This window comes from Gymnoscopelus braueri (genome assembly GCF_963280865.1).
Source record: "Gymnoscopelus braueri genome assembly, contig: SUPER_24_unloc_2, whole genome shotgun sequence".
NCBI lineage: Eukaryota > Metazoa > Chordata > Actinopteri > Myctophiformes > Myctophidae > Gymnoscopelus > Gymnoscopelus braueri.
Window position 1 is genome coordinate 222,708 of NW_027660988.1, and position 13,164 is coordinate 235,871.

At 39.5% G+C, this 13,164-nt stretch overlaps 2 protein-coding genes across 2 annotated transcripts in view; both read left to right on the forward strand.

Moving 5' to 3' along the window:
* The window catches only part of LOC308080987 (von Willebrand factor D and EGF domain-containing protein-like), a gene marked incomplete at both ends in the record, with an annotated part of 406,904 nt that overhangs the window by 112,888 nt on the left and 280,852 nt on the right, over window positions 1–13,164 (forward strand).
* LOC308080989 (NACHT, LRR and PYD domains-containing protein 3-like) overlaps window positions 511–13,164 on the forward strand; it is a 158,865-nt gene continuing 146,211 nt past the window's right edge. The window contains exons 1-4 of the mRNA XM_080457392.1: window positions 511–727; window positions 4,309–6,100; window positions 6,199–6,369; window positions 8,124–8,297. Coding sequence (XP_080313518.1) covers window positions 574–727; window positions 4,309–6,100; window positions 6,199–6,369; window positions 8,124–8,297 — 2,291 coding nt within the window. The 5' untranslated portion in view covers window positions 511–573. The remainder of the gene's footprint in view (window positions 728–4,308; window positions 6,101–6,198; window positions 6,370–8,123; window positions 8,298–13,164) is intronic.

The following is a 13,164-nucleotide window of genomic DNA, read 5'->3' on the forward strand; positions in this document are numbered from 1 at the left end:
GTTGTCAAAGCCAAAACCGACATAGACGTCGCCAAAATCACACAAAACCGCTTTATATAAATCATTTTATATATTTCTTTTACAATTTTTACTCTTTCGGCTAATTCAAATCCACTACCTTGGAATGTCCGGTCCCGAAAAGCGACTGGAAACAAATACTATAGGCTGGAAGGGCAGCGAGGACGGGTCTTCACTCAGTAGAACCAGTAGAAGCCCTAGAAGCATTCCCTACTTTATCATAAATGTTTTAATTAATGGATGATTATGTGATTATTGTATTGGTCATGATTGAACCCATCTGCTACACACCCACTAATAATATATTCAGATAATCCAACCCACCATGCCACTTTAACGCAGGTGTAGTCCACCACGCCATTGACTGCACTATACACTTGTTTACCGAAAATAGACAACATCTGTACTCTTCAAATCACTGGACTTACAATCAATTCAATATGGTTGTTGATGTTGTTGTTATTATCATCATCATCATATTTTGTGTTTCAGCTGGTTGAAGAGAAGCTCGTAACATTTGTTAAGGAAGAGCTGAAGAGGTTCCAGAGTGTTCTGATGACAGGTTACCCAGAATGCTTAGAGATTCAGAGGAAGTTGATAGACAGTGAGGAGGAGCATAGGAGGAGCTTCAGAGAGGGAGCTCTGAAGACCACACTGCACCTCCTGAGGAGTGAGAAACAGGAGGCGCTGGCTGACACCCTGGAGAGCAGTAAGAATATTTTTATTTACAGCTTGAACATAACGGAGAGCAGTCAGACAATATTTATTTACAGCTTTAACATGATGGAGAGCAGTCAGACAATATTTATTTACAGCTTTAACATGATGGAGAGGACAAAGTATGGCAATATGATACGGTTGCGCATGCGGTTATTGGGCGGATTTTGATATGTATATATATATATTTTTGGCTACTTTATTCCGGTGTTAGGGTTAGGGTTAGGTTAGGGTTATGTTATTTAATTCTTATTTTTGCCTGATTTTACCGATTTATTATCAAAACATTTCAAATTAATTAAAATATTTTATTTTTTTTGCAAAATTGATTGGGTGGGCCAGCTTTCTTTGTAGGTGGGCCACGGCCCACCCAGGCCCACCTTTGCACCCCTGATACCCCCTGATACCCATGATGAAAACAGAGCTATATTGTCCAATTTGACCATACTGTACAATACCAAATACTCTATAAAAACCAGTTCACCCGTGATGCTAGCCCTGAAACAGCCATGTTTCAGGGCTACCGTGATGCAAGCTTGTATCTGCTATCTGCTATTTTTGTGCAGTATTTGAACATAATTATACTTTTGAATTTTTAAGACAAATGTTCTCTTCTGGGGGTCCCTGGCACAACATTTTTTCAGATGGAGGTCCATGGCTAAAATCAAACGTATTCAAATATTTTGAAAATAGCAGATGTACAAGCTCACAACGCGTCGCATCGCTTGTGAGCTAGAAATCGGCTATTTTCAAATAGCCAAAGTATAGGGCTGAAGTGGTTTATGTATGTTTTGTCATGATAATCAAAAAGCAACTAGTAGTGACTAAAGTTTTCAAATAATTGTAGTGTAGTAAAAGTATAATATTTGCCTCTGAGATGTATTGGAATAGAAGTAAAAGTATTGCAAATTGGAAATACTCCAATCAAGTAAAAAAAAACTTAAAATTATACTCAAGTACTTGAGTACATGTACTTAGTTACTTTCCACCACTGTCAGCATTAGATTAATTACTTACTCACCTTCTGCAAAGATGACAAAAGAGAACCCACTTTTGTTCCAAAGGCCCACATTGTCTTGGTTTCAGAGAGCATGGTGGTATTTATGAACTTTTGCCCCAAAGTCTTTATATTCCATAATGTCCCACGTCCGTCCGTGTTGTTTACTTTTTGAGAACGTATAGGCTTGACGCACCTTGGTCAAGGAGCCCACAGAAATGTGTTTCCTTTCAAAACGATTGCGCTTTTTTTTTTAATCTATTCTTGTAATGTTATAATTCAACACACGTTTTATTTTGAAATACTACTGGAAATAGAAGTAGCTAGGTAGTTTAGTTGAAACTATTTCACGCTATTGAGATGAAATCAGCAGCTTGTGTTATGGAACGGGGAAAAAAAGAAAAACAGTCAGACAAAAAGTGAGGGTTATGAAGTCACGGATCCGTGAGAGTGAGGGTGTCCCTGCCCCTGCCTACAGCCGTGTCTGCTTCAAAATAACTTTGGCAAAGTGGGTCGGGAAAAATCAGCATGGTGCGCCTGTGGAGCAGGACTGTGTGCACAACCAGGCAATTAAATATAATTAGCTTAGTATATAAATAAACATTATACTCACCAGTGAGATTCCTAGCTGCTCGTGCTCACACAACTCAATGAATGCTTCACCGATTAGTATTTAAATAATGGGGTGAATAGTAATTAAATACTGCTTATAATAATAATAAGGGTAATAATAATAATAATAATAATAATAATAATAAGGGTAATAATATTAATATTAATAATAATAATAATAATAATAATTAATAATGATAATAATAATAATAAACTTTATTTGTATAGCACCTTTCATAAAGTGCTTTACATAAAAATGTATGTATGTCTATTTTCTATTTAAATGTATTTTTACTTTAAAATGTAGTTACTTTTAGTGAAATATTTTCATTTACTAACATAAAAGTATGTAATCCCAAACAAAAAATCAGCTTGCTTTGAAACACATTAATTGTTACAATTGACCCCGGTCACTGTGTTACAATTGCCCCCGATCGGGCAGCCATGATGAAATCCCATATTCTAGCTAGAAACACCTATACTAGCATAGACTGCTGACGTTAATTTGTGACCAATAACATAAAGATTCATCTAAGTTTAAATTAGCTTTCACCTTAACTTTAGACAGCAGAAGGAAAATACTGTACATTCAAAAATGTACTTTTACACCTCAAAATCAGTTATATGGCCTTTCATATAGCGGCGTCATTAGGACAAAATGTCCACTTGCACTCACACTCCTACACAACATGTCTCTACCACTAAAATGATCCTTTGTGCACACGATATTTCTAAATCTAATTGGAAGTTTATATTGAAATCGAATGCATCAACAAGAATGATGTCATCCTGCAACATAATGACCCAGAACAACAAAAAGATGGTCATCATGTTAACACTCATTTGAGGACAACAGTGACCGACCACAGCATAACTCTGACAATAACACATGAATCAGGTCAGGTTATTTTTTCTTTCCTGCATTATTTCACCTGGGAGAGTCACTGCTTTTCTTAAACCACATCAGCTGATCATGTAAAGGTAGTGTTTCATACGATTGTGCAGTAATGTAACAAGATCAATACCTTGCTTCTTATGTCATGTCAAGTCAAACATTCAAACATTTTCAATTACCATTTGGTTAGTCTGGGAGGCTTCGGCTCAAAGCCTGGACAGCAGGGGCGCGGCCACTGCGTTCTGATTCAAATCAACAGCCAATGAAGAAAAGGGGGCGGGATCCACATACAGTGGGTGTTGCATGTAAATAGGAGCGACGGGAAGCAATTTCCCCTTGAGAAATTGCGGCCGCCATTGTTGTGTACTGCTGTTTGCCTCTCGTCTGACTTTTTAGACGAGTTGCACAGCTCTCAGACCGGTAAGAGGCGTGTCCGCTCAGATTCTGAGCGTAAGTTACATCCCGCCCACAAATACAGGGGTATTGGCCCAGAAGTTCCTCGCCCCTCCCGTTTGTATGCGAGAGCTGGCGAAAACTTCTGGGAACTCAGATTACCATTTGGTTGATGTGTTTGGTCTCTTTTACATTAAAGTTGATGTAGACAATATTCAGCGCCAAAATCCGGCACTATACTTCACATCACAACCCATCTGTTGCAAAGGTTTCCTTATTTCCCTGAGTTAAGTCTGTGAGGCAGCACTCATGCAGTTTGCACCATGTAACACAGTGCCTGCCCACCGACTGTCTCTTTAGGGAAAACACCTACCTCACCCAACAAAAACGGAAGCTACACAAATAAGAAATAATTATCTAAATAATCTTTAGCATCTCATTGAGCGGCCGTAGCTTAGTGGGTAGAGGGGCTGCCTGGGTAACAGAAGGTATCAGGTTTGATCCCCAGCCCTGGCAATTTATTCAGGTGTCCTTGAGCAAGACACTTAACTAACTGTTTCCTCCTGCGCCCATGTCTGAAAATAAAACAGACTTTCCCCTGCGGGAACAAGTAGGGCTAAGCTAATGACTTAGTATTATTATTATAGTTTTTTTTCCTTTTTCTTTTCTTTTTTAGAAACCCTTGCTGCTGTCAGTCAACGACAACTCAAGTCTAATCTCAGGAAGAAGTGTGAGTGTTTATCTGAGTGGATTGCAAAAGAGGGAAAGCAAAAAACACCTCTGAATCAGATCTTCACAGAGCTCTACATCACAGAGGGAGGGAGTGGAGAGGTCAATAAAGAACATGAGGTCAGGCAGATTGAAACAGCATCCAATAAACCAGCTAGACCAGAAACTACAATAAAATCTGAAGACATCTTTAAACCTTTACCTGGTACACATGAACCTGTCAGAACAGTAATGACGAAGGGAGTGGCTGGCATTGGTAAAACAGTCCTAACTCAGAAGTGCGCTCTGGACTGGGCAGAAGACAAAGCCAACCAGAACATCCACTTCATGTTTCCATTAGCTTTCCGAGAGCTGAATTTGGTGAAGAAGAATTACAGCTTGGTAGGACTTCTTCATCATTTTTTTGGTGGAAACAAGGAAGCAGACATCTCAAGCGTAAAGGGGTCCAAAGTTGTGTTCATCTTGGATGGATTAGATGAGTTTCGGATTCCTCTAGACTTCAAGAACAATGAAATCTTGACTGTCACAGAACCAACTTCAGTGGACGTGCTTCTGACAAATCTTATCAAAGGGAACCTGCTTCCCTCTGCTCACATCTGGATAACCTCACGACCTGCAGCAGCCGATCAGATCCCTTCTGATTATGTTGACAGGGTGACAGAGGTGAGGGGGTTCACTGATCTCCAGAAGGAGGAGTACTTCATGAAGAGATTCAGTGATGAGAACCAGGCCATGGCATTCATCTCACACATCAAGACATCACGGAGCCTCCACATCATGTGTCACATTCCAGTGTTCTGTTGGATCACTGCTGCAGTTCTGGAGGACATTTTGAGAACAGAGGAGAAAGGACTGCTGCCAAAGACCCTGACTGCGATGTACATCCACTTCATGGTGGTTCAGTCCAAACAGAAGAATGTCAAGTATCATGGCGGTGCTCAGGCACATTCTGACGGGAATAGTGAGGCCATTCTGTCTTTGGGAAAATTGGCTTTTGAACAGCTGGAGAAAGGTAACCTGATCTTCTATGAAGCAGACCTGAAAGAGAGTGGCATTTATATCAGAGACGCCTCAGTGTACTCAGGAGTGTTCACGCAAGTCTTTAAAGAGGAGTTTAGGTTGTACGAAGACAAGGTGTTCTGCTTTGTTCATCTGAGTGTTCAGGAATTTCTCGCTGCTCTTTATGTCTTTCACTCCTTCGTCAACACTGGTGTCAACGTACTATCAGAACAACAACAAACCTCCAAGTGGTCCAAGATGTTTGGAGACAAACCCAAGTTAGATGACCTCTACCAGAGTGCTGTAGACAAGGCCTTACAGAGTCCTAATGGACACCTGGACTTGTTCCTTCGTTTCCTGCTGGGCCTCTCAGTGGACACCAACCAGACACTCCTGCGAAGACTGTTGAAACAGACGGGAAATAGGTTCCCAACTAATCATAAAACAGTCAACTACATCAAGGAGAAGATCAGAGACAATCCCTCCCCAGAGAAAAGCATCAATCTGTTCCACTGTCTGAATGAGCTGAATGATCATTCTTTAGAGGAGGACATCCAACAGTACCTGACGTCAGGAAGTCTCTCCACAGACAAGCTCTCTCCTGCTCAGTGGTCAGCTCTGGTCTTCATGTTGCTGTCATCAGAAAATGAGCTGGACATGTTTGACCTGAAGAAGTACTGTGCTTCAGAGGAGGCTCTTCTGAGGCTGCTACCAGTGCTCAAGGCCTCCAACAGAGCTATGTAGGTGCACTGATAACACGACACATTTAATATATGATGTGATATTTATTTTACAGAAAATAATATACAAAAAAATATTGTCACTAATACTCCTTCAGGTTGAGTGGCTGTAACCTTTCAGAGAGATGCTGTAAGGAGTTGTCATCCGTTCTCAGCTCCAACAGTAGTCTGAGAGAGTTGGATCTAAGTAACAATGACATACACGATTCAGGAGTAGCTCTGCTCTCTGCTGGACTGGGGAGTCCAGACTGTATACTGGAAACTCTGAGGTAAGTATTTCTGAAACTTTGTTTTAACAGGTGACAATTTAAAAATAAGCATTTGAAGTTTATTTTGAGAAGTAGACATTTTGTTTTAACATATACAATAACTTTCTATATTCAATGCAAGAAAATGTGTAAAACTTTTCACTCTGCACCTGCGTGTGTGTGTGTGTGTGTGTGTGTGTGTGTGTGTGTGTGTGTGTGTGTGTGTGTGTGTGTGTGTGTGTGTGTGTGTGTGTGTGTGTGTGTGTGTGTGTACTCAAGAACTGAGACACATGTTGTTTCGAGTGTGGGACATCACAAGCAACTGAGCAATATTTGTGCCCTTGTAATGTATTTTATAAATGTGAAGTTTATTCTGAGAAGTTGACCTTAATGTTTAAAGGTAGGGTAAGTGATTTGCAATTATTCAAATAATTGCAAAATGGGTCCATGTTCTGATAGTGCTCGTTACTATAGAGTGTCCTGTCCATATAAGGAGTCTCCATGTCATTCCAGCTCTCTATAAAACAGAAAATGCATTTTCGTTTCAGTTTCAGTTTCATTTCCAATTTTATCCAATCAGGATAGAGAACTCAATCAGGATATAGATTAAACAAGTGAAATTGGAAGTGATGACACTAAGTAAAGAGCAGGCAAAATTAGAACTGGAACACTATAAAAATAAAGCTTAAAAATGGGTGCTTTCTTCTGATTGGCTGAGATTTTGACACCTACCAGAAAATGTATTTTCTGTTTATTAAAGAGCTGGAGAGACGGGGAGACTCCTGTTACTGAACAAACACTCTATAGCAATGATTACTATCAGAATATAGTGCTTAAACCTTTTAAAAAAATACTTTTTGTTTTAACCCAAAAATATCACTTACCCTACCTTTAAAGGAGCTACACCATGAATTTAAAAAAAATATTTGATATTTAATATCATAATGGTGTATGTCCCTCAAACCTTTTTCAAAAGGTTTGAGCCTAAATCATCACTCAGATATACTCATCCCAAGTCAATTGTCTCTGGCTTATACAGCACTTTCAGCTGCAATACCAAAACGTCCTCTTGTGCAGGGGGGGGCTACTGAGCAATTCTGTCTGTTAATAAAAAGAAATATTTAAAAAAAATATTAAATAAAAAAAAAAAAATGGAAAAATTCTGCATAAAAAGAAGCATCTAAGAAAAATACAAAATCGAAAAAAAAACACTTTGAACATTTTTGAACAATTGGTGCCTGTTTCACCCACTTCCGGGGGGCGGGGCCAAAATCCGAGCCCGAAGTATTTGTTCCTAGACCCCCACTTAGGGGGGGTAGAAAAAGTTTCGGAGCAATTCGGGCACTTTTCATTTAACATTGGGTTTGCCATCATTAATGTTTATGACATCATAAACATTTCCATTCTGAGATCGCCTGTTCAGACACGCCCATTCTGGAAATCCATGAAATGAGAAGGAATGACTGAATTTAAAAAAAAAACATTTTTTGGGGTATAAGAGACACTGGGGACCCCAAAAAATACAAAAAAAGAAGAAAAAAGTGATTTTCATGGTGTAGACCCTTTAACTTTTTTAATTTAATGCAAAGACAAGACAATTTGCAAAACTTTTCTGTGTGTGTGTGTGTGTGTGTTCTGTGTGTGTGTGTGTGTGTGTGTGTGTGTGTGTGTGTGTGTGTGTGTGTGTGTGTGTGTGTGTGTGTGTGTGTGTGTGTGTGTGTGTGTGTGTGTGTGTGTGTGTGTGTGTGCGCGCGCGCGCGCGCGCATGTTTGTAGGTTGTCAGGGTGTCTGGTCACAGAGAAAGGCTTTTCTTCTCTGGCCTTAGCTCTGAAGTCAAACCCCTCCCACTTGAGAGTGTTGGACATGACCTACAATCATCCAGGAGACGTAGGCGTGGCCCAGATGTCTGCTGTTATGAAGGATCCACACAGTAGACTGGACACTCTTAGGTATTATCGACCTGAGACCTGATCTGTGTGTGAATGTCCCCATCTCTTTGTGAATCTTGATTCTGAACTGGCCTTTAGGCTGTCATTACAGTAAAGACCTGATTCTGTAATATAAAACATTATCAAGATATCTTTGTCTCTCATGCTTATTATTTTCAATATAACTTATGATGAGATATTTTTCCGTGGGAGAATGTTTACACCACTGAACTTATACAGCTGTGAGTTAATGAATGTAGTGTTGTCACGATACTGGATTTCTAACTTCGATATCGATATTTTGAAAAATATCAATATTCGATACGATACGATACAATTCAATACAATTCAATACAAAAAGAATTGTACGATACAATTCGATACGATACGATATTCGATACGATATTCGATACCACGCAACCACAGGAATTCAGAGTGCAAAATGTTTTCTTTTTATTTAAAGAAAAACTAGGAACTAGGAGGTAGTGCATTTTCACATTTTAGACAGTCTGAGTCTAGTTAGTGCTTAGTGCAAATACAACAAATCAATTAAGAGGTGCAATCAGTAACAATGCTCAAATAAAAAAAATGATAAGCCTGAGTGACACATTTAAAGGCAGGCATTTCAAGTAGAAATAAAGGCAGCGCAAAACAGTCAAGAGCAATAGTACTGTACTACTACAACAAATGATCAACTGTGTGAAACAATTCAAACACATTCAAAAGGTAGTTAAGGCACTTGGCAGCACTAGAAACATTTTACTGAAATTGAAAAAAAAAAAACAAGGAAAAGGGAAACAGTGCAACTGCTTATTGCTTAAGAAGTACAAAAACTTCTCTGTAGCTAGCTTAGCTAGGTAGGTTTATCATCTTATTCTTTTCTTCCTCTGGCCCTCTCAGATTTTTTGCTAGGAACACCAACATGTCAATGTGCTCCTCTGTAAGTCGTGCCCTTCTTGGACTGACAATGAGCCCTGATGTACTAAATACACGCTCTGATGCTACACTTGAAGCAGAGATACACAAATACTTTTTGGCAAAGTGGGCAAGGTGAGGTAACAATTTGTCGTTTTCTCCCCACCATTCGAGTGGGTCCTTTGTTTTTTCTTCACAGATTCTGTCATATATCATGAACTCTTTTGTGAGTCCTACAGCAGCTTCCTCCTCGTCTTCGACATTTTGACTCTTTTTTTCCCCTTGTATGCTGAATAGCAGTCCCTTCAGATCCGTTTTCTTTTTCTTTGCTGGCTGTGGGGCTTCTGGTTCTGGAGGAGGTTGTGCTGTTTCTACTGAATTGCCAAGACTTTGTTTTACCTCTTCTTTCATAGTAACAAAACTGTCCTTGAACCTTGGGTCAAGAAACGTGGCTGTGTTCAGTAGTAGCTGCAGACTCTGGTTCTCATATCTTTGTTTGAGATCCCCTCCAATAGCTTCTTTAATTTGACGTTTTAGGTTGCTGTCACTTTCCTCAACTGTCAAATTTTTGAATATTTTCCAACATAGGGGAAGGACAGAGGAGAGTGTGGTATGTTTTTCACCACTAAGTGCATCAGTGTAACCACTGAGGGGGCTCAATACCTCCTGCACATACTGAAGAGCTACAATGTCCGTGTCTCTGGGCATGAGGTGCCATTTCTTCCGGTCCTCAGCTAGAACGGCACAGACTGCTTGCTGCTGCTCTAAGTATCTGTTTACCATTTGGTATGTTGAGTCCCAGCGTGTGGGCTCATCGTGGATCAATTTGTGCTCTTCTAGGTTCAGAGGTAATTGTTTTATCTTTAAATTTCGATACATCTTTGGAGACCTGCTGAACGCAGAAACAGTCTTTCTTAATCTCGACAGTACTTCAGGCACACGGCCTACATTCAGGCCCCTGCCCACGGCAAGGTGGAGGTTGTGGCCAAAACAGGGAACCCATGTGAAGGAGGCAAATGCCTTCTTATTGTTTGAGGCATTATCAGTAGTAATACCGGCCATATCTGACATGTCCAGCTTCCATGTTTCGTGTACCATCTCCTCCAATGCCTCCTTCAAGCTGTCCCCTGTGTGATCCGAGTGCATCCCAGCACAGCCCAGACACCAGCTCTTCATCTTCCAGGACTCTGTTATGAACTGTATAGTTACTGCCATGAAACAGGAGTTGGCCCTGCTGGTCCACAGGTCAGTGGTGCAGGAGAAGAAGCGATTCCCCACAAAACTGTCTGTGACAGTATTTTTTATTTCATTGTACAGGGCTGGGATTTCAGTGTCCATGAAATAATTACGTGATGGAAGGGAATATTTATTGTTTAACTGCCGAAGAAGCTGTTTGAACCCAGGCTTCTCTACAGTGTAAATAGGGACCTGGTCCATGCAAATGTAAGTCGCTACAGCTCTGTTGATCTTCTTGGCCTCTTGCGAGTCTTCATCATACTTTTTTTGTCGATCCCAGGTCTCTCCAACACTCGGCTGTGCCAGTGGACAGTGACTGGCTGCACGTTGAGTTTCAGATTGAAGCTCAGCATCTCTCTTGCGCTGAAAGAAATATAACAATCTATCTTTAGAAGTTTTATAAAAAATGTTTTTTGCTTTTAATCAGGCTTTTATAAAAAACTAACTATTATCTATCTTATTCTTATCAATTAATCTTGAATGAAAAACAAAGTAAGTATACATTAAACTAAAGTAGTGATGTGCTATTGTGCTTACCTACAATACTTTATTTGTGTATGTACTTTCTTTGATTTATTTCTTAGGAGATTAATTTGATAAGATAAAGTTATAACTTATATTGAATGCCTGATTCAAATAGAATAACTTAGATGCTGTTGTGTGTGTCTCACACAACAGCATTGGTTGATATGAATAGAAACCATGATGAAGCAGTTAGTTGACTATGGTGGTAAAAAATAAATGATTAGATTTGTGCTTAGCAGGAGCAGGTTACAGCATTTAAGTTATTCTCTTTCAATGGCCTTTATAATAACGTATCTTATCAATTAATCTTAAAATAAACCAAAGTATACAAAAGTAGTGTGTGTCAGACTCACACAACATCATCTAAGTTGTTCGTTTCTTTTTTACCAGTCTACTCCTGCATTGGTTTGAGGGTTTCTATTGATATGATAACTAATGCATCCGGTCTAAGGCACGCCTACTCAAACTATTTCTGTTCATTTCCACTCCCCCACCCACACACACGCAAACTGAGAATCGTTTCCGTATCCTCTCTCTAGAACGGATATGCACTGCAGTTAGCTTTAGCCATCATCGCTATCACTAACAACAACAAACACGTTTACTGGCCTCGCGGGCCGATTTTAATGACTCATTTATGGTACAAACCTCTCTGAACTCCTTGTATAGGTCTTTGTGTTTGTCCTGGAGGTGTGATGCAAGGTTGCTCGTGTTGGCTCCCTTGCTCGGCACAATGCGTTTGCATCGCTTGCACCTCGGTTTGCTCGTGTCCTTTGGCTGTCCGTGTGCATCGGTGCGCCGTGTGTGTGTGTGTGTATACTACTGGCCCCGGCTGGCGCTGTTGCGCAAGTGTTTTCTTCACCAACGGCAGAGGTACAAACGGAGTATCGTTATAACAAACGGAGTATCGATAGATCGATACCACGGGGAATTCATATTGAACCGTTTTTATTTTATAATTATCGATATTTATCGATATATCGATATTTTTGACAACACTAAATGAATGACTATAAAAGAACATCACAGCCACAGTATTTTTTGTTAAAAATTTCCCACAGTTGTGGTAGATCCATTCTTAATAAAATAATTAAATGTCTACATGGAATAAGTTCCCACTTAGAAAGACAGCACATTTCTTACAAAGCAGCGCAACATATAAATTATTGCGTAAAAGTTAATACAAAAACGCAATACATTTGATTATAAACTAGATGGATTAAAAAGGATTGAAAAGAAGACCTATTTAGTTCTCCACATTTCTATGGACAGATTGAGCTATAATGAAGAGCACATTTTGAAACGAAAGTTTTTTCCGTTTGTGTTCAACAAGTAGGTTTCCTACCCGACCACATGACCTAAATGTTTCTATAGAAGAGTAAGGAAACCACTTCCAACCACCACAGTGTTAGTTATATTGAATTAAAGTAATACTAGGAAACGTCTTCTGGCCGGAAAACGGAAAAGCACCGGTTTCCTTTTTGGCCAGGAACTACCGCACCAGTTTCCTGTTTGGCCAGGAACTACCGCGCTAACAACAAAAAGGAATCTCACGCTATTTTTAAGAGATTATAGGATTTGAAGATCGAAAAACAGCAAAAGAAAACACAGCTCACGGTAACTAAAGCTCCACTAGCTAAGAGAAACGATCCACAGATAGTATAAAACAATTAAAAGAACGCCTTTTGAAATGCTTCCGTCTTCCGGTGAAAACTAATGAAATTCTGGGTAATGCAGGAATAAACGAACGGCCTGCAGTGACGGTAATGACCAGCAGAGGCTGCTAAAAATTGTTATTTGTGGACCTGCCTTGTATTACTTTCAGCTATACTGAATTAACATTCTTCCCCATAGTGTGTTGAGTACTATTGTATAATAATAATTATAATTATTACCCTTATTATTATTACCCTTATTATATTATATAATATTGCATAAAAGCTAATGCAATTAATTTGATTAAAAACTAGATGCATTAAAAAGGATTTAAAAGGTTTTAAAATAAGACAGATTTAGTTCTCATTTCTATGGACAGATTTAGCAATAATGGAGAGCACATTCTTGGAACGCAAGTTATTTCCATTTGTGTTCAAGAAGTAGGTTTCCTACCTGACCACAGGACCTAAATGTTTCAATAGAAGAGTAAGGAGACCACCTCCAACCACCAGTGTTAGTTATATTGAATTAAGCCATACTGCATTAACATTCTTCC